The sequence below is a fragment of the Corythoichthys intestinalis genome, chromosome 19 (genome assembly GCF_030265065.1).
Source record: "Corythoichthys intestinalis isolate RoL2023-P3 chromosome 19, ASM3026506v1, whole genome shotgun sequence".
Classification (NCBI taxonomy): domain Eukaryota; kingdom Metazoa; phylum Chordata; class Actinopteri; order Syngnathiformes; family Syngnathidae; genus Corythoichthys; species Corythoichthys intestinalis.
The window spans coordinates 26,427,962-26,452,790 of NC_080413.1; the positions used below are offsets into that span (position 1 = coordinate 26,427,962).

Genomic DNA, 24,829 nt, shown 5'->3' on the forward strand with positions numbered 1-24,829 from the left:
CTCATTACAGTACAATAAAAAAATAGTCAAGGATTCAAATGTAGTTAATACTGCTGTTTGTATTATTCTCTTCAAATAACAACGGTCCTCTGATTGCTTGTCCTATTGTGGATCACCCTGAACTCTTCTAGCTAAATCTTAGCAAGAACAAAGCAATGCACACAGAGAAAAATAAAACCTTCTCAAAGCCATTGTTTGTGTTGCTTATTGACTATTTAGGTGTGAGAGGTGTTGTAGTCAACTGATCTCTTGCACGCTGACCAGTTGCTAGCAAATTGCCAAGGCGCAACACACAATGGCAAACATGCTAATCACTTGTTCGTCCTTCAATGCACTGCCCAAAATTGATATTTTCAGAATTATTAAACGTGTATCATATTAACCAGTACCACAAAGGTACCTCGTAGTTTCAAAATGGCAACATTGGCAAATTATACAATGAATAGCTGTGGGGACTTTTCATAAGTAGGGGATGAAGTACCATAATTTTTGGACTATAAGGTGCACCTGACTGTAAGCCGCCACCCACCAAATTTGACACGAAAATGGCATTTGATCATAGATAAGAAGCAATGGACTATAAGCCGTAGCTATCCTTACTGTATGATGGGATATATACACCAAAAGATATTAACCAGTAACACTTTATTTCACAGCGGCATCATTAGACTGTCTTCAACCAAATGAACCACCAAGAAGCTTTGAATCAATTGGCTGCAAAGCTTCATTGCTTCGAAATTGCCTCATTTGGCCTCACTGCTCCCTTGGGGGAGATCAGTCAACCTCTGCTGCCACCTGCTCTCAATACTGTTATCCAACATGCCTCCTAGTATGCATTGCAGTGCTACAGATGTAAATAACAATCAAAACTCATGTTCTTTACTGATTATTTCTTCAGTTACTGTTCCAGTTGTTTCAGTAATTGCTAGCTATGGTATTTGGTAACACTTTATTTGACAGTGGCGCCATAAAACTGTCATAAAACCATCATACTTATGACATGACACTGCCATGAGCATTAATGAATGCTTATGACAGATGTCATTTTGTGCTATCCGGTAAATTATCTAACTTTTCAATGGATGTAATGGAGCTGGACATAAAGAGTTAGTGACATACTTTGGGGAAAAAAAGTAGTAGCTCATAGTCAGAAAATTACGATACTTTTTTTAAAGTACTTTTTTGCCCCTGTATCTGTACTTTTACTTAAGTACAAGTATCTAGGGAAAACATGTACTTAAGTAAATCTAGGAAAGTCTTTAAAATTTACAAGTAAAAAGTAGTTTCTCCTGAAGCAAAAATGTGATATATTTTTTTTGAATATAAATATATTGTATAACCGTGCAGAATTGAAAAAATAAAATTTGACTGCACCGTCACCTTAACAAGCTCAAAAAACTCCAAAACTTATCTTAATGGTGTATTGCAACTCTCAGGTGAATACCCCCCCTCCACACCCCCACCTACTGTACAAGAGTGTGCAGCACCCATTTAAAGGTGCGCTGCTCTCACTGTTTTTTATTGGTCAGTATCTTGTTCACCTGCTTAATCTCGCTTATACTTGTGTTGCTCCCTCTAGTGCTCAATAATTGTACAGTTGCACGGGGCATACGGATTGTGAGGGAGGAAATTAAAAAGGAAACTTTCAAAGCATTCATGATGCCATGCACCCTAACAAGGTTCCCAGGGCCTTTGGAAGCCAAACAGCCCCACAGCATCACTGACCCACACCCATACTTCGCAGTGTGTATGAGGTGCTTTTCAGCATGTACATCTTTCGTGGCACTCCAGACCCACTTAGAGTGTTTGTTTCCGAAAAGCTCAATCTTGGTCTCATCTGACCAAAGCACACGGTCCCAGCTGAAGCCTGGATTTTTCTATTTTTTCCCCATTAAGGTCCCATATTATTTGAATTAAAACAAATATTGAAAGCTAAAAAAACACATCTTAACCAGGGGTGCCAATAATTATGGAGAGCACTGTACTTAACAAAGTACTTTTGTTAAATTCCACAACTTCTTTACATTCATAAGTAGCCTACCCACAAAATATGGTGAAAGCAGGAAGCCACAGTCAAGTCAGTCAAGCACATTTTAAAATGTTGTGCCATTTTTTTTATTTTTGTGTAAAACTCACAGCTGCTAGTTGACTCTGCAGAGATACAGTACATCCATGCAGTTTAAACATCTAGGATCCCACAGCCAAACAGAGGAATTAAATAGATTATTTCGCTGTTAGTCAGCAATTAATGCAAATGTACACAAGTCCAAAAAGGGTGTCATATACAATGTACAACTCAGATCTGGGAGAAAACAGCATTCAAAATCCCACCAAAGACTTAAGTTTTCAACTGATTGCTTCTGCTAGAATTGCCATTTAGGACAACAAAGGGTGCTATTTGTTTTGGGAGCTGAATCGGTCCCATGATAGGGTGTTTTAAAATTTTGCCATGGTTTAAGTGTGGCAATATTAACACTAGCGCGCACACACATACATAAAAAAAAAAAGACCCAGAGCACTAAATCATCCTCAACAGAACAAAATAAAAAAACACACACAAAAAAGGCAAGCCTTGATGCAACAAGGTGGTCAATCAGTCAACATGAAAACCTGAACTCCAGACTGGTGGGAGTTAAGGCCTTAAAGACAAAAATCATAAAACTCACAATGAGAGGCTACTTTGAGATGGTACAAACCGTTATCCGAACGACAACTTGAGGGGTTTTTTTTGTTTTTTTTTTCCTTCTTTAACACTTCCGGTAGTCTAGCAGTTTAAAAGAATGACAAAGACCCCATACAGACAAACAGATGATATAAAGTTCAAAGTGCAGTTGGGTCATTCGAGTTGCGTGACTGGGCTTTAAATTTGTAATTTTTCCATTTTCTCTCAGATTTAGGCTGAAAGTGCAAAACACTGACTTGGAATTGCTGCCCTCTTGGAGCAAGTACAGTAGATTATATTCTGGAAGATCAAAAGATACAATGACACAGATGCTACCATTTCTAAGGTCAAACAGCTGTGGAGATGTATCACCCTGAACTTGCATAGTGCCTCATCATCCGGCGGATGATTGGAAATAACTGGATCTGTGCCAAAACAGAAAATAACAGGAAAACGTCTCATCCCGAGTCCTTCATAAATTACACCTCTTGTAGCTGCTGCAGCACACTTAAAACCTCCCAACAATGTAAAGGAGATTATAACAAAAAGCTGCGATCAAAGGGAGTTTAAAAAAAATGGGGAGATTGCAATATGATGGAACTAAGTATTAAGAACAGAACACACAGAAGTGAGAAAGCAGTTAGAATACAGTCATTTGGCATTAATCGGAACCCATTCAAAAGCACTACGTAGGGGGCAGTAAAGGCGAAGAGGGCTGACTCGACAAGTCACTCATCAAAAACATTCTTCCCTAGAGAAGACACCAAATAAATCAGAAAATGTTAGGTTTCCAGTCTTTAGCCGTAAAAAGAAATGTAATTGTTGGATAACTCTTTCATTTGCTAAAGAACGCTAAACTATTTTATTGGTGTGTTGATAACACAGGGACTTTCCTCCAGACACTTAATAAAAACAGACATCTCACTCTCACTTACATTCATTCATCAGCATTTGTCTTTTCAGAAACAACTTGTAGCTGCAGCCAAACGTCCAATACTGCTTCCTCACTAGACCGTAAGCCATGGATTCATCTCTTTCGAGAAACTTGAAAAGTGCCACATTGAAGAATAACCCTCGTCTTTACTTTTCGTGCTCCGGGGCCTGCTCCGTTGTACACCAGATAAGTTAGGGCTTAAACACTGTGTACGCCATGGATGGGATGGAGCATGAAAGTAAGGGATGTGGGGTCGGGGCGGTGGGTGGCATCCCACCGAGAGCGCTGCCTTGCTTTGGAGAAACTACAACCAACTCATCGGTGTAGGTTAAAGATGAGAGAAAGGTCTGAGCTGCTCTAGCTGCACTTCCAAAGATATCCTCTCTTCAAGCAGGTCCTAGAAAAAAATGACAGTAGGAAAAAAGTTGACCTTGACTGTGGAAAATTCAAACTAAGGAGAAACGTCAATATTCCGGGCAAGTTTCCATATTTGGTACACACTCTGTGAGACTAGACAATCTCTTGAGCCAGTGAACGTCTTTTAAATAAGCAGTTAGGGGTGGGAACATCTGGATACCTCACAATATGATTTGCAAGACAAGGGTCACGATGACGATCTCACGATATGGCAGTACAACAATTATCGATACACGGGTCAGGAAATCAATCAAAGGGAACCTCGGACTTAGACTTGTAGGCTCTAATAAGCCATAATTGTTCCTTTTTCCTAAAATGTTATTAGAAACACATAAAATAGTGCTATTGATTTAAAAATCTATAATATTTAGTACATATTTGGACTAGGCATGTGCCGGTTACCGGTTTCAAGGTCTACCATGGTGTGAAAACGTGACGGTTTAAAAACCACTAAAATTTTCCGTCATACCGTAGTTGCGGTATTAGCAATTTTTGAGGTCCCAAAAATGTAGCGAGAAATCCATGGCTTGGAACGGCAATGCTCACTCATCCCCTTCCAGTCGTTGCTCTGTCCTGTGTCTGTCAGTGACACTACACCTGAGCTTTCCCCCCGCTCGAAAATAGACAAAGTCGCTAGTATGGCAGTACTTCGGCTACTGAAAAGAAACAGACGGCCGCGGCTTAGAAGAGGAAGGACAGCTGACGTGCAGGCAACACCTCCAACATGATTTCACATTTACGTGATCATTATCCGTCACTTTACACAAAATTTCAGTAAACGCTGTCATGACCATTTCCCACCAGCTACGAGAGTTCACTCAAGCTGGTTTAGTGTGTCTAGCGATGGTAAAACAAATACTATAATGTAAACATGTTAACGAGAGAAATAACCTGGCTAGTTACCATGCCAAGGCAGCTAACTAGTTCTACTAGCCTACTTTTGTAAAGTGCTTCAGCCAATGTAAACTTCTGCCAATTTGCAAAACAGTATTTTTTTTTAACCGACAAATCTCAAAATAATACATTTTAGAGCTATAACTGCAATACCGTGATACTGTAAAACCGCTGTATTTTTACTTAAGGTTATCATACCGTCAAAATCTCGGCACAAAAATACCAGCACTTGCCTGGTTTTGACCTACGGAGAGCGCCATGTTTTTTGCGCGCAACGAACGCTCAGGGTGATGACGTACTATAGTTGGCCTCGACTGGGAGAATAGCTGTGCAAGCTAGCAAGTGAAGCTAGTATGACGACTGGCATGATTTTGTCATATTCTGCTGCTGGTCAGATTGTTTTGATACAGAGCGGTGGGATGAGTTCCTGGCGTCATACCTGCATCCAATTCCAGCTCATCAGCAGTGTCTTTATACCGATCCTAAGCAGGTTGCCCAGATTTTGATTTGCCGCCATTTGACAGTTTGTATTCACGATCCCTTCGGTTAAAAGCGGTGAGTACTTATTTGTGTTTTTATTGAGTCTTTTATTACCTTTTCATTGCCTCAAAATACTCTTATGATGTTGTTGTCTTGTTTCCCTCTCATACGTTTAAGCATTGTGTTTTCTTGTGGTAGTTTTAAAGAAGATTGTTGATTGGTTGACCACATTAGTCATATAGTGTATTTAAACCACCCTTATTTGATATGACTACGTTTAAATATTTTCTTCAGACATCTTTAGTATGTTCGGCCTGTATGCATCTAAACAAAACAAGCTGAAAGCGCATGGTAGTACTTTGGGTGTCAAATTTGCTTCCTGTAGGACGTTTCACCGGTGTAGCACATTTTGGCAGAACACCGGTTTCGTCCTACTCTCGTCTCGTCTCATCCCGTCTATCCTGTTCATTTGGCTTTTGCTGCTCGTTTTGTGAAATACTGAGAGTGCTGTCCTGCTAATTAGTGTTCCTCTCGGGTTCGAATTGAAAGGGGTGAACAGATGACATGTTTATGTCGCTGGTGTCAACAACAATGGCGACCTACTAGTTAAACTAATTTTACAAATAGTATGAAAATGAAAACAAAGAGGGGTTTTAAGGTAAAATTATTTTAACGCATACCAACGTCTTTCTATCTGTTGTTCCCTTTCAAGGATATTCTACAAAACAACTAATACACAGAAAAACAAGCGCTTTTCCTCTTTCTGCTGTGAATTGGAATGAGTTTATCACTAGTAGACATCCAATCCATTTGAACTGGGAGGGTGAACATTCGTTCATTCGCTGCCATCCCTCCCACTTCAGACGGATTGGACATCTATGGCCGTCAATGCCAGGCCATGAGTTAATTTTGGGGCATTTCATGTCATTTCCTGATGATTTTTAGTCACTTCCTTTTCCTTTTGGGGGATTTACGGGTCTCTTCCTGTTGATCTTGGGGGCATTTACAGGTCAATTCCTATTGATTTTGGGTTACTGAAAAGGAAATGATTCAGTAATGTCCCCAAATGAATACGAAGCGACAGTGACACCTTTTTGAAACAAGATATCAATTCTTGGCTAAAGCATATTGATAACATTTGGGCTACAACGTATCAAGGTATATCACCTTTTCGATATTTAAAAATAAATGTAAATGTAAATGATAAATGTTACAAAAAGTATATATACAGTAGGGAGAACAAGTATTTGATACACTGCCAATGGGTTTTCCCATTGACTGTATCAAATACTTGTTCTCCCCACTGTAGTGGTGCCTTATATACTGGTAATCATATAGTATAGCGCATAAAATGCATGTGAGTATATTTGTATTGTACCTTCAGCTGTTGTTGTAATTCACTGTTTAGTCTTGCCAACACCGTGTTTGTTTCCTTGTTTCTTCTGATTGATGCTTGTATCGCTTTTTTGTCCTTACCTATTGACCTGCCACCACAACATAGACACAAATAGACATTATTGATCGAACTGGTGAACAAGATGTATTTTACCACTAACATAAGCAGGTAATTATCCCTACCTTGGGATAGAAGGCTGAGTAGCCAGGGCAGCAGCTATGATGTTTGGCTTCTGCTGGCCATGCTGCTCGTCCTCAGGCCGCAACTCATCCTCAGACTTCAACCTGCGACGAACAGGTTTAGGAGGAGGGGCTAAAGGGCCAGACGAGCCCTTGGTCTGGAAGGACGACAAAAAACAGGGACTATATGAGTATATTTTTTCTGTAACTATGAAGAATTAGGGTAATTTTGTTTGTTAAAATTGCTCAGTGTAATAGTTTAATAAGGAAAAGTCACCAAAATTATGTTGGATGTAGACAATAAAAAGAAAACAAATTACAGAGTTAACAGTGGTGGCGGTTCTTTCATCAGCTTGGCCTTCACTCTTGACTGATCTCAAGGGCCCAGCTCCTTCTGAAGACTTGTCCCCCTGCAGTAATCCACAAACAAATAAGCATGTTATTTTATAATGTGCCTTGTCTAAAAGGTTGGGAATAGGAGTTAGAACCTCTTGGTACCTCACGATACGATACGATCTGAGATTCAAAGCTCACGATAACGATGATCTGACGATATGGCAATACAACGATTATCGATACATTTGTAGAATATCCTAGAATGATTTTCTGACCAACAACTAATAGACAAAAAAACAAGCTTCTGGTGTGAATTGGAATGAGTTTATCACCAGTAAACGTCCAATCCATTTGAAATGGGAGGGTGGCAGCGAATGAACGATGAACATTCGTTCATTCGCTGCCATTTACCTGTTGATGTTCAGTTACTTCCTGTTGAGTTTGGGGTATTTTATGGGTCACTTCCTGTCGATTTTGAGTTACAGAACAGGAAGTGACCTGGGTATTACCCAAATGAATAGGCAGTCACTCAAACTTAACAGTTAATGACCTATAAATGCCCCAAAATGAACCGCAAGTGACCTGTAAATGCCCTGAAAACCCACAGTCTAAACGGATTGGGCGTCGTGCACCGTCAATGCAGCCTGAGAGTTAACTGAGACACTATTATGGTGGAAGGTTTTGGTAGCAACTTGTTTGTTCCTTTTTATTTATTTATTTTTAGATATTGACACCTTTTTAAAACGATATCTCGATTCTTGGCAGGAGGATATCGATAACCTTTTGGGATACAAAGTATCACGATTAGGCCTGTCACGATAACAAATTTTAGTGGGCGATAAATTCTCCCATAAATTATTGCGATATGCGATATTATTGCGCCCTCGCCCCCCAATTTTTTTTATTTTTTTTTACCAATTTACAATAACACAGTAAGAATAGAGTAAATATTAATAAGACTAAGTAATGTTAAGTACACCCATTTAAACGCATTAAACATTTACTCTTAAATTCAAAAACACTTTTTAAGAAATCACAACTAAAAACAATAGACCATGCCTCTTTGAAGTAAAAAACTATCAATACCGCACAGAAACACAAAATAAATGTCTTTTTCAAGAAAAAATAAAATTGCACCTCAATAACTTAAGCATTTAGGCAGAGGTATAAAGTTGTAGTAACACAAACAATTGCACTTCAACAACAACATAGAAAAATAGATTAAGTAGCAGTAACAAAAATTTGGCTTCACTAAGGCTAGGTTTAAACTGCAGGTCTTAATGCACAAATCCGATTTTTTGTCATGTGTGATTTTTTTTTTTTTTTTTGGCGTGCCCGTTCAGACTGCCTTTGTCCATGGAGCCCGTTCCAGTATCACGCATACGCACTAATTCGCAGTCCGAGATGCACGCAGCAAAGTGACCCGCGTGCGCAGAAGCATCAAAACAAATGACACATGCCAGCCGTATGACATGACATTCCATGGTGATCATATTTTGATTTCCAAAAAGATGGCACAAATAACAGACATTAATAATCCCCGTTTAGTATTTTATTCAAAGTTTATGTGGACTGATAGAACTCATACACGCACGCACATAAGCCTTGACTTATGTGATGTGTGTCAATTAGCCCCGTCTCGGCCATGTAAGCAATACTGAAATATTGCTCATTCGACGTACAGAATGAAAATCGAAAATTGTCAGGCTTATCCTTTTCTTCATTATTTTTTTATGACTGTGGTCAAGCCCGCTCGTGCATAAAAGCGGAGTTCAAGCTAGAAGCTAATAGACAGCTACATCGCTGCCGTCCTGCCTGCCGCTTTCGCTTTGCTGACGTCATTGCCGCATGAATTCTGATTCAGGAGACTTGAAAGTTCAGACCGCCAGCCACATTCTGGAAAAATGTGGCCCAGATCGGATTTAGACCACATACGAAAGTGACCCGGATCAGATTTTAAATGGTCCACTTCTATGCGACTTGTCACGTTCAGACCGTCAAGTTAATGCTTCACTTGAGTCGGAAAAACACGAAAAAATCGGATTCGTTCATTAAGACCTGCAGTATGAACCTAGCCTTGAGTATCAAACAACATTAAACAGAGATAAAACAGTCTCATTTCTTCAGCAATGTAGTGGACTACACTTTCCGTGAGGGAACGCCATTTTGCGGGCTCTCGTTTGTATTTCACAAATCAAGCAATTACCTCTGTAATTGTCGATTGGCGTGACAAGGTAGGCTCCGCTTGTTGCGATGCAGTTTTCTTACTAAGCAGTGAAAACTAAAGAGGGTGATAGTGTTTCAAATGAGCATGTATATTTGTTGTGTTGGCCCTCTTTGTTGAAACAACCTCCAAACACATTTTGCAGACTGGTTTGTCCATTTTTGGTTGCCTCGCCATTTTCATTAGATTTAAAATCAAAATATTCCCACACCGAGGCTGTAGTGTTTGGCTTGGAAATCAGGATTTTCCGTCCATTTTCTGCTCGCTCATTGCTGTACGCTGACAGTGCACTCGGCCCCGCCTCCCTCCATTGACTGACGGTCACGCAAACTCAAATGTATAAAACGAACAAACCCAGAAGTCAATAAAACAGAGTGAATCCTCGTCACGCTCTCGTTGCGCTGTTGGTAACAAGGAAGCCGAACTTTTAACAGCACGTCTGCCGTACGTGCGCACGCACAAACGCACGTGAAGCGATAAATCGCTGCGGGAAAATTACAGCTTTCATTTTCATTTACCGTGCGATAAATGGAATTATTGCATATCACGACAGGCTTAATCATGATATATCACCATTTCGATATTTTGTCACACCCCTAGTTGGGAAACACTGATATTCAACAAATGTTAAGACAACTATTCTAAATTGGGCTTCCTTTAAAGAGCTTGACTAATATCAGTTGAGATAAGACCATTGAGAGATTGAGAACACACACCTGTGCTGGATCACTGTGCTTATCAACCTCGGGCAGGCTAGAAGGTTGCTCAGATGCAGCAAAGGCCTGAAAATGACTGAAGTCTGCGAAATTGGGCTGCTGAGGGATCTGCTGAGGGGACGTGGCGGTGAGCGCAGCCCCTGCTCCAGGCGTACCCTCGGCTTCGGCGCGCTGTCCTGTGTGCGGTACTGAGGACTTTGAGGAAGACATAAGTGAGTCTGTGTTCAGAGTAACAAGGTGAAGCACAGTTGTTTTTTTGTCACTCACCTGTGTGGGAAGCGGTCGAGGAGGCACAGCAGGTGGGAAAGCTATGGCGGCAGGCTGTGACTGTCCTTGGGCTGAGCTGGCAGCAAAGGTGCGGTTCATGTCCAGTGACGAGGAGCGGGAGTGTGATGCGTGAGGTCGGGGCGGAGGTGGAGGAGGAGCCACCACTTTTAGAGCTTCAGGTGATGCGCCTGACTGAGACCTGGGCATGGATAGAATCACGAGCAATGACAAAAGTCAGGTCTCGCCTGAAAAAAATCAATAAGTGGCCGAAAATACAGTGAGTACTTTGTTCTAGAATCATTTTTATTACCACGATGGTCATGTTACCTAAACTTAGTTCTAACATGCCATAGTCTATCACTAACCTACTGCAAGAGCAAAACACAATTTGAATAACTTATAATAAACTAATAATAAAAAAAGCACTACCATATTTTTGTTTCTTTTATTGTGTAATTCAGTAGTCCCTGGGTACCTGCAGCCGATTTACGAGATTGACTTTACGATGCCCAAGTCTTGTCCGCCATTTTGTCTCCAGTTATTTTTAGACCCCTAAACAGTTCCTTAGTGTACCTCACGGTATCTTATTTTTTATTTTATTTTATCAATATGACTGTTCTGCCCTTTGAAAAAATGTGTATTTGATTAAAATGCTGACTTTTGTTTTGAGATGCATGATTTTGGTGCAGGAAACAGAGCAGGTAGTACTATCACACGCGCAAAAGCGCATGTACACACAAAGAAGCACGTATCTGCGCACACGAAGAAGAGCGCACTCAAGAGGACGAGCGCATTTGCTTCCACGAAGAAGTTGTGCAGCCAAGTGAGTAAGAGGGGAACGATTACAGTTTAGCTCGCTGTCTAGCTAGGACTTAGCTCCAGCGTCTTGGCGAGGACAGCGCAATGACACATAATACATGTTTTTGGATAGATATTTTGAGAGTTTTTTTAGGGGTACTTAATGGGTTAATTCTGATTAACGCAGAAATTCGGGTTGTTGCCAGCGTAGGAACTTATCTGTAATCTGGGGACTGCCTGTATTCATGAAAAACAAGTATATATCATGAAAATATATTTACCTTCTACCCAAATTTTGACTTGCACACATTTATTCAGTGTCTTATGAATGGAAGTCTGTAATAAATCAAAAACCCGCCAAATTAATTGCCCCCCCATCCAAAAAATATTTATGTATCATATATATATATATATATATGTATATATATATATATATATGGTAATGTTATAAATTGTGAATAGCTCTGACATATCTGTCATCTCTATTATTGCCAAAGTTGAATGTACAGAATCAAAATCGAACAATTGCAAACTAAAACCAACAAAAGCACACCTTTTTGGAGGGGACTAAATAAGTTACCTTTGCCTTGCGACAGGCTCTTGATCAGAGGTGAAGGAATCTGAACTGCTATAACCATCACCTTTATAAAGAAGAGGGGAAAAAAACACTTAACCATGCTGAAATAAATACGATTCTTTTCATTTAAGTCATGTGAAAAACATTGTTTTGTATTATTTTCATTTTTTTTTTTTTAAATAGGAAAGAAACAAAAAGAAATTACAGTGTTGATTTGCATCTTGCAGATTGTCAGTTTGTTTTTTTACACTACAAAACAACATTTCCTTATACAACTTCAAACAACAAGCCAGCTATATACTAACCAACGGCATTTGCTGGTACAAACTTCATGGCGGCGGGTAGTTTGGCTTCTTCAGACACTTCTGGTGGTTTTACCATCAGCGGACTGGTTGGGTGGTTGTGATCTAAAGATTCAGAAATAAGAAGTAAAGGCCAACAAATTTAGTTTATAGTGTTCGGTAGGGCTGCAACTAACGATTATATTCATAATCTTAATCGGATGATTAATTAAATTATTAATCAATTAATCGGACGATTAATTAAATGATTAATATATTAATCGGATAAATGTCACTTCTTTCATTTACCTTCACAATTTACCTTGAAGTTATTTTCGGCATGTTGTAAGTAGCAATGAAGACAAAATGGATGACTATTTCCTTTAACTGTATCGATTAACAAATTCGTTGGCAACTAATTTATTAATCGATTTAATCAATAAGTTGTTGCAGCCTTATTAAGAAGCTAGTTTAGATAGTGAGATGTAGCAAGATTGGCAAAAATGTGAATTGTTGTTTTCCAAAGTGAAAGTAGAATTTTGTGTATGTCTTACCCTAGACTTATGGTATTGACAGGTCACTTCGGGCACATACTGCGCCTCTCGTTCAAGCAGGGGGCCGCCCACATAGAGAGCACGCAGCATATGTAACGCCGGATTTAGTTGAAAAAGTAAGAAAGCTGTACCGCATACCAACAGGAAGGATTGTCTCAGGAGTGATTTGCTCGAGGATTCAAGGTAATTATTATATTTTTCGTACCATGCATGCATTTTGACACGTTGTGAAAAAAAATCAATGGGAGAAATTAACTGCTACGGACTAGCATCGTCCTTCGAAATATTTACGTGAAATAAATGCTACCTGCACGGTTTTTTTTGCATTTAATCAATAATTGAGACTGTTTTACGTCCATATCTATAAAGAATTAAGGGATTTAAGAATTTATTCAAAAGAATTTAAATGTAAAAAGCTCTTTGTTGTGGTAAGGCGGCGCCACAGTGTGACTTGAAAACAAGCAGTACATTTGACATTCACTTAAAATTCTACCTGCACGTTTTTTTGTTTCTTTTTTTTGCTTTTAACCAAAAATCGAGACGGTTTTACGTTCATATCTATAAAGAATTCAAGGATTTAAGCATTTATTCACAAAAAAATTCAACGTAAAAAGGTCTTTTTTTCCCACTCTGTTAGCTTTGACGGAGATAGGCCCCCTATTAATCGGCCCCGTGCCCGTGTCCCATCAATACCATTATGAAGTCTATCGTCTTACTTTGATTTAACAAAAATATAATGAAGAAATCTGATATTTACAACTGATAAATTACATATACATGTTATAATTTCCAAAATTTAGAAAAGTTTGAGGTGAAGAAGATCCTAAACGATTAATCGGTTATCAAAATAGTTGTCGATTAATTTGCTAATCGAGTGTTCGGCAACCAGGACACATTGCTTTTATCTTATTGGATATCATTATGTTTTTTTTTTTTTTTTTAACATTGTCATTCATTAACTCATTCACTATCAAAAAACAATGTTGGATATATTCAATTGCTAATAACTAAAGAACAAAAAAAACGTAGAAACAAACCTTTTTTATGATGAAAGAGGGGAATCTAATCTAGAGGGGAATCTAATCTTTCTTTTTGTAAATTCTGAGTTCATGTAGTCATAGAACAACATATTCTGTGGCGCTTAAAAAAGGAGATTTTCTTGTGAGAAATGTCTGGGGCTGAATGAGTTTAACTGAGTTATTGGTGGCAAATATGGCTTAAATAAAAGCAAAAAGGCACCTTAAAAACAAGACCTTTTTGATCGTCTGGATGGAGGTATCAACTTCTCGCTGAAATTTGTTTTTCTCGAAACACTAACTAAAATTGTTACTACTCCTCATCTGTGGATGGATCAGAATGAAATTTGGTACGTGTATTCTAGAGATGTGTATACTTCTATCCTCAGCACTTAATTTTTGATTTTTTTGGTCTCTAAGCTGATTTAATAGATTAATTGCAGGAGCCTGTAGGTTCTGAGTTAGCCAGCAGTGGGGGCCGGGGTTTTTTAATTTATTTTAAACTTGTTTTCCCTGGCAATTAAGGTCCTCTCGCAATGAGGAAGCTCTCACCACTGCCAGTCCTCTTCAGTTCCATTTCCTGCATGTGGATCTTGCTGGGGGTCATTCGGATGGGAACGGGGTGGACGATGGCCGTGTCCTGTAGAGTAGAAGCGAAGGACATGCTTGTGATGGGAGTCAAAGTTTATCAATTAATTTTTATTGTCACATCAGCTGTTTTTTGTGTCTTTGCAGGTTTATGGAACAACTTGTTAGGAATTATTGGCGATTCCAAAATATTCCGACCACTTTAAATTTCTAGCATATTTTTTAAATCCTCACTAATACATAAATAAAAATCACAAAATTATTTATGACGGTTCCAAAATATATGTGCTTAGCTTTTGTCTTTTTTCTTAACTGTGTACATCCAATGCAAGGAGAATAGTGTTGAAGGTTTTTTTTTTTTTTGTGATCTTTTCTCATTTTTGTTGATCTCAAAGCACTCCTTAAACTCAATTTATAAAAATGTTGATTAGTAGTGTCACAGTAGCAAAAGTAAAGACCCAATAATAGCCATTATCAGATCACGCAGATTTTCAAGAACACCATGCCCACTCGCACCGAAAATAGTGAGAGACAGAAAGAGAGAGGAGACAATACAGATCATTTCAGGATGGGTTAATGTCTGTCCATTAATGGTGAAACCATGCATGCTAAGTGATCGACTTACAGGGTCAGCTGGTGCAATGTTAGAGTCAAATTGGGTCAGAGTTTGTGAGCTGGAGGAACGCTCGCTAAACGTCTCCCATTGCTGCAAGGAGACAGATGGACAGTGAGAAGATGTAAAACAAGTCAGCAAGACAGCCAGTGCAGTGACATCACACTTTCATATCATCAGTCTGAGGCACTGTGCGTCATCATCAGTCAACCAGAGATGAAGTGAAATCATCGGCAGGCAGAGGCAAAATCATCTAGTGGCACCAATGAGTTTGGGAACACAATAAATAATCCTCATGGAAAAGAAGTGCTTAATCAGGGATCGTATTTGCCAACAATGAACATTCAGTCCAAATTAGGATCATTAAAATCAAGCCTGCAAAGTTAGAGAATATAATAGAATGTACTTGTGAGAGTAATTGTGACTGTGGCGTGTGTGAGGACACCTCATTGCTCTGGTTTATCTCCGGCCAAGCCTGGTTGAGCGAAGGCATGGAAGGAGACTTGTTGGGCGTGACCTCCACAGGGGATGCCGAAAAGCCAACATCGGCTGTCGGCTCCGGGACTTCTGCGAATCATCAACATGACTGCTTTTAACTTTAGTATAGACAAAAAAAAAAATTCTTGCTAGATGGTAATAAAATCAGTGTTGTTTTAGTCAACAATGACTAGAACGAAAATATTTCGACAACGCACATTTTTTTCATGACAATGAGGCGATAATGAGCCAAAAACGTGTTTTGGGAGACTAAAACATAACGAGCCTAATGCCAGTTTTCCTCTGACAAGACGAGAACGAGACGAAAATGTGCAATAGTTTTCGTCACATGTTCGCAATGTGTGACATTTTATGTAGTTAGCCTGCATCGTAGCAGTGTCTGGTTGAGTCACTTGTAACGTGCTGCGCCCCTACCCCCTTTCCTGACTCACCAGTGTGTCGTCTCCATCTCCATGCAGGCTTGCACACATGGTAACATTTGTTTTCTTGGCCAGCGAAAATATGCAATGTTGCTTTAGCCTTTAAAGGGCTGTCCTGATTGATCATCACACACCAAATGTAACTCGTAGCATTATCATAGCATTCGCAACTTTGCATTAGGCACGGCAAGCATCCTCTTAAACTCTCAGACATTTTTTTTTTTTTTTTTTTTTTACATTCAGTTCTTGGCGTCCAGGTGGGTATAGGGTATAATAAATTAATATAATGTACTGTGTTCCTGCTCGGTGTGTATTATCACCAAGTCTGCATTGTCCTTGTAGCTCTACAATATGTGCTTGTCTGTCAATGTTCCATCAAAATAGTTGGAAACTTTTATTTACTTTTGGAGTATTTTTTTTATTATTACTTTACAGACAAAAACTTCTCAACAGTACTTCTCAAATAGTGGGGCGGGGCCCCCCTGGGGCGCGCAGAGCGATGCTGGGGGTGGCGCATGGGACCTTGGGGAACATAATTTTTGCCTTACTAAAGTGTAAATGTACATCAACTGAGTGGGTGGAAGTGGCGCTGTCATTTCCAGCATGTGCGCAGTATTTTTGAACCAAACAAGAGCACACAGCAAAGAGCACCGGAGATATGAAAAGCTAAGACGAAGCGTATGTAGCATTTGGCTTTGACTTTTAGTACAGTGGGAGACGAAGAAAGACCAGTCTGTTTACTTTGTCTAAAAATGTTTGCAGCGGACAGCAGGAATTCTTTTTTTTTTTTTCTGTGAATACTGCCAAAAATCGTCCCGCTTTGTCAGTGTTACATCAGTAAACCGGCGAGCACTGTCAGCATCACATAAAGTGGCATACCAAATTGCTCAATGCAAAATAACCCTGCACCACAGCAAAGGAGCTGACACTGCCTGCAGCAAAAATAAAATCTGTCTGTCTGCCCCATGACAATGTCGTTTTTGATCTATTCATTTTTGTTTTTTCAGTCTAATAGTTTGGCATATTGTCCTCTCTAGTTAATGTTGCTAATCAATTTGAATTTATGATTATTTATTGATTTTATTTTATTTTTTTCAGTGTCAAACGGTCAAAAAAAGTATCTTGAGTATTTTTACAGTATGGATGTGTTCTTTTTACACTTTTTTTTCTTTAATATTAAAAAGGACACCATTTTAATGCAGATGTGTGCTTATAATAATAAGAATCTTATAGACAAATGATACTACGGTATATTTAAAGTGGCAGCAGAGAGTTGGGGGGGGGCGCGGAACGTTTACGTCTTCCTAGGGGAGGCGTAACAGAAAATAATTGTGAAGCACTGAACTAGACAAAGACAAACACATTTTGAGATGACCGAAAATTAAAAAGGCTACCAAATACAACACTGAATAAAATGTAGAGAACACATTTTAAGATGACCAAAATATGACTAATAAGCATTATTGACCAAAAGACTAAAACAAAAATTAAAAGGGCTACCAAAAACAACACTGAATAAAATGTAGTCACTTTTTTTTTTTGCTTCTCAAAATGATACTTTGGTCTCTATTGCTAGTAAATAGCATGTTTAAATAAGAAACAAAAATAAGTTTTGATGTATCCATCCATTTTCTAAGCCACTTGGGAGGTTTAGTGTGATCCAAGGTCAATAGAAGAAAAACATAGAACAAATAAAATGTGAAGCTGCCAACCTGCTGAGTCATCTAGGTCAATCAGCTTTGGCATTAAGCTCTCAGGCAGCTTCTCGGGGAGGTCGTACCCATTCTTCCTGGCTACCACCAAGTGGAAAGCAGCACAAAATTCATCCAGAGTGAGTGCGCCGTCTTTGTCGAAGTCTGAAAGCTCCCTGAAGATGTGCACAAATACAGCAGGTTAATTGTTGATGGGAGCATAACTGTAAATTAACAGTTTTTAGCTTATGACAGTAGTTAGGTGCCTATCCCAAGGTTTCAAACATGTAAAGCAAATTTAGTAGAAACACAGAGAACAACATGCAAATCTATGTGCATTTGCTTTTGTTTGGCAATTGTCACTGAATTGTCCTGTTGGCTCTTTGGGGGAGATTGCCATCGCTCGGAAAGCAGGAGCACACACATACAAGAAGATACAGACGGCCACTTTGCAATACAGTATTTTTTATTTTTTTTTACAGGCACAGACTCACCAAATATGCGACAACTCTAAAATTGGTAATTTGGACTTGGTGAAGAACTCCTTCGCTGCTGAACCTGTAATATACAAAAAAAGGAAATGACTCGTTAAGTACATTACTGCTTACGGTTGTGTGTATTTTCTATTTTTATACCTGGTATAAAACCAGTAAGGTCCGGCTGAATGGTTTTGAACTGGTTGATATAATACTGTCTCTGTTCGTCTGTGATCTTCCAGGGATCATCATAGCCACTGGACTGTCGCTGGATGTCACTGTTCGCAGATCCTGTGGCGGCAGTGGCCATTGCGGTTCGTATCGTTGTGCTTTCCTAAGGAAAGCATCATACGAAATAGTTTAAAGGATAATACAACCAATTGAATTGATAGCGTAAAACATGAAGCCCCAGTGCAGGCCTGTAGTTGTAACTCATGTTACACTCAAATAAAATGTATGACACCACCCAGTACCATATTAGCCCGAATATAAGACGTTTTTTTTTTTGCATTGAAATAAGACTGAAAAAGTGGGAATCGTCTTATATTCTGGGTCTAGACATTATACCCATTCACGACGCTAGATGGCGCCAGATATCACTGAAGCGAATGCTGAACTTGAGGAGTAATGTTCTGTCATGAGAGATCTCAGCTACTCTCAAGTTTTACCAGTTTGCACTATATTATTTATGCACTATATATTTTATTGCAATGTTTTTCCTTATTCAGATGTTTCAAGACTACAGTTAGACCTCAGTTTGATGGTTAATGCAGTTATTGCAATTTACTTGTTTGATCACATAGATTGGTTTATTTACATTTAAAAAAACAGAAGCCATTCATTTACGAATGTGATTGCACTTCAGTTTACATATTTAAATGTTCAGATATTAAGATTTGAATGAGGCAAAATAACATGCTTTTTCTCTCAAATATACAGTGGGGAGAACAAGTATTTGATACACTGCCGATGGGTTTTCCCATTGGCAGTGTATCAAATACTTGTTCTCCCCACTGTATTGTTATAATCATTTGTTTCAGATGTACTGTAATTATTTTCTGTATAAAAATTAATTTGGTGTTCAAAGAGTCTTTTTTCAAACGAGTCTTGAAAAAGAGGAGGTCGTCTTATAATCAGGGCCATCTTATATGCGGGCCAATACGGTGTATTGATTAATGCATTATATAATTTTATGATGTCATGTTTGTTGTTAACGAGAGAATGCTAACACCAACATTGTTTTACTACCTGAAGGGAAGAGGGGTGAGCTCCAGGGACTGTGCTTGATGGCGGCGTGTCAGCTGTGAAACTGACCCAACTTTCCTGACCTGGAAGCGGGGGCGAGTGTGATGGCCACATCCCATCACCTGCCGCAGGAGCTGGCATAGAAAGACAGGAGTGATCAAAGTTGTTGTGAAAACTACAAGGAACAGTGTATTTTTAAAGTAATTTAACTTATTTACGTGTATTTCTTTTGGTATTCCACGTAATATTTCTACCTAGAGTGTTGAGTAACACATGCCGCCATCGTAACAAAAACGACTATATTAAATATTTGTTTAAAAACAGTGGTAAGTCATTAACATAAATAAATAACAGAAGGCAAGGCTTTTACTGAGCCTCCAATTTATACCACGTGAATCCCTGCAACCTTAAAATGCCAGATGTCGGGTCCATTATAAAGCGAATACACCCACAACTATAATATAATTGGAACAAACTTTATTATTGAATTACCAGGTTGTGGCTCCCGGAACTGTGTCCAAACAGCTCCAGACGGTGCCACTATTGGTTGTCTATCTGCGTTTCCGCTACTGTGCTGCCGTTTGTGCTTCCTCCAAGAAGGTGGGGAGGTAGGTGGGGACTGGTGAGGGGAGACTACGGGGGATGTTGGTTCTGCTTGCTGAAAAACATTAAAGCATATCATATGTTTGTCCCTAATTAGTCAAGACCTTACTTGCTATGGTAAAAAAAAAAAGGGAAATTATTTAATTTACCATTTAAAGAAACGCAAAGATGAATTATCATCTTATGAATGGTTAATTAACAAACCGTAACAGTGAAAGATAATGCATGAAGGCTTCACGCACACACCTGTGTTTCTATGCTAGGCGCAGTGGGCTGAACTGGCTCGTGGACAGGATGGACGCTTGCAGAGGGTGTGACTTTCTTGTTCTGGTGACCCCTGCCTGGCGGTCTTGGTACTAACGCAGTGGCGGAGGCAGGGTACAACCCCTGACCATCCGGGTCCTGGTATAACGCCACATGCCTTGTTTCTCCCTCATTCTTGCCCACCACAAACCTGGGCAGTGGCAGGTCCTTGACTGCAAACACAGTAATTAAATTAAAATAACATCCATTATAATGAGGAAGTATAGTGTGTTCCTCCGTATTATATTGTGAAATCATTCCAGGATGTTCAAGTTGCAGCATTTCCAGCCAAGTGCTTGCTTACTTTTTCCATACAACTCTTTACATCATACAAACGCAAGATTTCTTCAACCCAGTGCCTGTTTCATATACCTCTCTTTTGCACTACGGTAAACATAGTCGTACATTTACTTATGAGTGATGTGACCTACAAGTTTTCCTAGACAAAACGAACTTTGATTTGCAGAAGTAACTTATAAACCTTCAACGAACAGCTATCGGAACACAAATGATGGAGCCACAGATTTGGACAGACAATGCCATAATACTCACGGGCATATATATTCTACTAAGCAGAGGTGGGTAGAGTGGCCAAAATTTTTACTCAAGTAAGAGTAGTGTTACTTCAAAATAATATTAATCAAGTAATCAGTGCAAGTAAAAAAGTGTCCAGTGAAAAGAATACTCAAGTAATGAGTAACATTGTGAGTAACTGCTTATTTTTGTTTTGCTTTTTTAAAGTTTTTTTTTTTCTCAGCACAAACTTATCTACATGAACTGTTGTTACAATAATACTACACAATAACCCACAACATAACCACATTAAGCCAAAGAAATACAAAAAAACCCCAACAACAACAACAACGAGTGGGGGGAAAAAAAAGACAAATGAAGCATTCATCCAAAGAACATGAGTGCCCTCTAGTGGACAAAATAGTCCCTAGTTAATACTGAATAGTTACTTCATAGTTACTATTATGAAATTAAAATGATCATATCTCCGGTTTTCCGTGGTCAATTGGTGCCAAATAAAAACTGGGAGAGAGGCTCTTATGAGTCATGTTAAGGGTAGCGCTCCATGTCAAATACTTCATTTTTTACGGTGCTTTAAAGACACCACGTGATTGAACAGGCCGGCGTGATCATAGAACGGCAAACTTGCGTCTGATTAGTGTAATGGAGTCATCTGATTATTGTTGCAACGTCTCATTGGTGAAATTAGTAGCGTTACTCTTGGCATCGCTGGCAAAAAAAAAAAAAAAAGAAAAAAAATCTAATATGTAGAATAAAGTGGAAAAATAATGACTCTTGTCTAGCCCAAAGTAGAAGAGCAAGAGTAGCGTTTTTTCTTCACAAATCTTCTCAAGTAAAAAGTACAGCTTAGTAAAACCCTTCTTAGAAGTGCATCTTTCTCAAAAAGTTACTCAAGTAATTGTAACAGAGTACATGTAACTCATTACTACCCACCTCTGATACTGAGCCAATGCGAAAAGATTACCGCCGACAACTCTTTGCTACACCAAGCGATTTAGCTGTTGACACACTCAACGAAATACCACTTGATTATTTTTTTTAATAAAGTTTATTACAGTTATTTAGAATCTAATCACCTTGCTTATAATCCTATAAAGTAGTAATATGGGGGATGAGGACTTTGAATTCCACTGTATCTTGATTCAGTCTTGTTCAGAAAATCGATATGTCCGCTAAAGACTCACCTGAGTTGAGGCTTTCTACTCTGAGAGGCAGGCCCGACTGGGCAATGGCAATGAGCTTTAGGGCAATGTAAAACTGGCTGCGTCCAAAGTGACCAAGACGTGTGGCTCCACACAATTCCGTAATCTGAACAAAAAAACAAGAGAACACCAAACACCACTGAGACAATACCATTCCAGACCGATGGCAAACCATTTAAAACGGGTATTTGTTTTTGTTTTTCATCTTTTACTGATTTTAAAAATAGAATGTTTATGCAAAGAAGAGAATAAAATAATTCTCATAGACCATAAAATAAAATTATGATTCAACAACATTTGTAACAAAATAAAATGTAAATTTATACTAGGCATGTGTCGGTATGAGATTCTGACAGTATGATAACCTTAAACCAAAATATCACGGTATTACAATTACAGATCTAGAATGTGTTAATTTGAGATATCTGGGTTTTTAAAAAAAGAAAAATAACTTTTTTCCCATTGAACAGGATTTTTATTTTTTCAAATTTATAAGCAAATTGGAACATAAGTAAAAAGTTAAAATAAATCATTTAAAAAAATACTGAAATATTTTGAATATATATATTTTTTTAATGCAGTTCTTTAGGTGAGCCTAAACCCACAGCCACAGCTCAACATTATTACTATCAGAACAAAAAATAATTGAATTATTTTCCATAAAAAGCACATGTGTATGACTTCTATCATGTTTACATTATATACACACTCTCTCAACAGACAGTTGCCAGAAAGAAAAAAAACAATGTTTTACCACCGCTAGACACACTAAACACACTGGAGTGAACGGTCGTAGCTGGTGGGAAACATTCATGCAGTGTTTACTAACCTTTAATTTTGTATAAATGTGAAATCATATTGGAGATATTGCCTCCTCAGGAGCTACCCTCCGCAAACATGTTTTGCATATTGGTTGGCCCTCCTCCTCTAAGTCGCAGCAATCTGTAACTTTTCTATAGCCGAAGTATTCCCATACCAGCGATTTCGTTTTGTTCGACGGGTGAAAAAAGTTCAGGAGTTTCACCTCCTCCAGCCATCGTGGAGCACAACTGACTCACTGACACTGAGCAACAACAGGTGGGGGAGGGTTCTGCCTTGCAGCTGCAAGCGAGGGATTTCTCCCTGCATTTTTGGGACATAAAAATGAGCTAAAACCATAGGGCCGGTATGACAGAAAATTCTTGCGGTTTTGAAACTTGACGCTTTCATAGCATGGTATATCTTGAAACCGGTAACCGGCATATGCCTAGTTGATACATGCCCTAAATTTTATTAAATTTGTAGAGGTTACCAATGTAGAGCCCCCCACTGGGTGCATCTCCAGGCTAAAATAATCTGGCCATGAACTAAAAACTCCTAGTTAGATAACTCCTTAATAACTCAAGTGTACAGTCTGATTTTTTGCCGACAAGAATTTATTTTGGGAGGCCAAACTGTTGTCATTTTACTCCTTCAGTGTACAACATAGTTGCTAAATCACTCTGAAGGCCAGTATGGTGGTTAATGTACATTTTAAATAAAAATAGACAGAGTCCTTCATTTCTTGAACTGCTTGACCGTGATAAGGATGCTGAGTCACAAAGTGCAAACACTGCCACTGCTGAGAGGCAAGAAGCCATAAATAAAAATACGCACTTTAACACTCATGTCAAAATGTTTGATGTGGTCATAACTTCATATATCATCCTTTGACAGGAATTAAGTCCTAACAGGCATTTTTCTACGACATTATACATATTTGTAGTGATATCCTTGTGGGATATTTTTGCACCCGAGTCACCTGATTTTGAGGATCTGTTGAAGAAAACCGTTTTATTTGTGGAATTGTAAGGGAAAATGTGTTATGGTGAAAGGCAAGAAGGCAAAAGTAAACAGTAATTATTAATTCCTTCGATTGGCAAAACTATTGGTCTTCATGTAATTTGAACAGCAAACAGACGTGTCATATGTACAAACACAGCATGTTTGTAGCTGGGCTCAGGAGAAAAGCTAACGTTAGCCAGAAGAAGGTGTGTCTCGTACTGCGCAGCGCTGCTAACTAGGAAGGCTAGCAGTAGCTTTTACTGACAGCTCAGTTCTTGACAGTCGCACAAGTTCATTAAACACCCATAATACCGCTTTGCAGCCACATTAACTGGTGGACATTAAAGGGTTAAAGTGAAGCCTTTACCACCGTGATCTTACCTGTATGACGACTTCGCTAGGTAGCTGGGCCGCCCGGAAAAGGTCAAGAACTCTTCCATAAGAAGCCACTTTTTTGGTGTTGTCCGTGTCGCAGTAAACGAACAAATCTGAGTAATATTTCTGCTCGACATCACTCAACGTTAGACTTTCCATCGTACAACTGATGCCACTTTAAAAGCAGGGAAAGGGCTGTCGATTTGCCACCAAGCCAGGAGCTGGGGCAGTATCCGAAAATGGGCGACACTTCAGGATCCCAACTTAGCTAGCTTTGGAGCTAGCGTTAAGATTAGCACTAATTATGTTCACAAGTCGCAATGACAATCTGGTATCCTGCGTCGAGTCGCGCTCTACCGTTGCTAAATACAAGTTCTTGCTCCGCATAGGTGATGAGCATATAAGGACGAATAATTTAGCACAGTTAATCACTTAGTTAACTTGTTGGGCCATCCGAGAGAATGAGCCAACAGCTGGCTAGCAGCTACCTTCAATCTATCTCGGCGGCACTACAGTAGTAACGGCAAGCTAAGCATGCAAGTCGACCCAAAGTATCTCACGTCAAAAGACGCTGTCTTTCGTCCGATACAAGAAAGACACTCTCGTTTGTTTCGTCAGAGTTCAACTCCTCGGTGGGCCCGTTAGAAGTAAAGTTTCGGGCTCTTTAGGTTCCTTTCTCTAGTGACCATAGCCGCCATTCCTATTCGTGCTGTCAACCCACTCCGGTAAATCAGCACTTCTCGGAGGA

General features: G+C 39.2%; 1 protein-coding gene across 2 annotated transcripts; it reads right to left on the reverse strand.

Moving 5' to 3' along the window:
- Positions 1–2,099: 2,099 nt before the first annotated feature.
- reps1 (RALBP1 associated Eps domain containing 1) lies at positions 2,100–24,829 on the reverse strand. Of its 2 annotated transcripts, XM_057822786.1 has the most exons (19): positions 24,088–24,828; positions 21,886–22,009; positions 20,111–20,340; positions 19,754–19,919; positions 19,265–19,395; positions 18,176–18,350; positions 18,035–18,098; positions 17,562–17,716; positions 15,378–15,499; positions 14,945–15,025; positions 14,284–14,371; positions 12,186–12,287; positions 11,884–11,944; positions 10,506–10,704; positions 10,239–10,433; positions 7,283–7,372; positions 6,966–7,120; positions 6,766–6,871; positions 2,100–3,993 (listed from the first exon to the last, which is right to left on the reverse strand). In XM_057822786.1, the coding sequence occupies exons 1-19, from the start codon at positions 24,238–24,240 to the stop codon at positions 3,925–3,927; spliced, it is 2,466 nt and encodes an 821-aa protein (XP_057678769.1). In that variant the 5' UTR covers positions 24,241–24,828; the 3' UTR covers positions 2,100–3,924. The 2 variants fall into 2 exon arrangements, with proteins under 2 accessions (XP_057678769.1, XP_057678770.1); XM_057822787.1 differs by lacking the exon at positions 14,945–15,025 and having other exon boundaries at positions 24,088–24,829.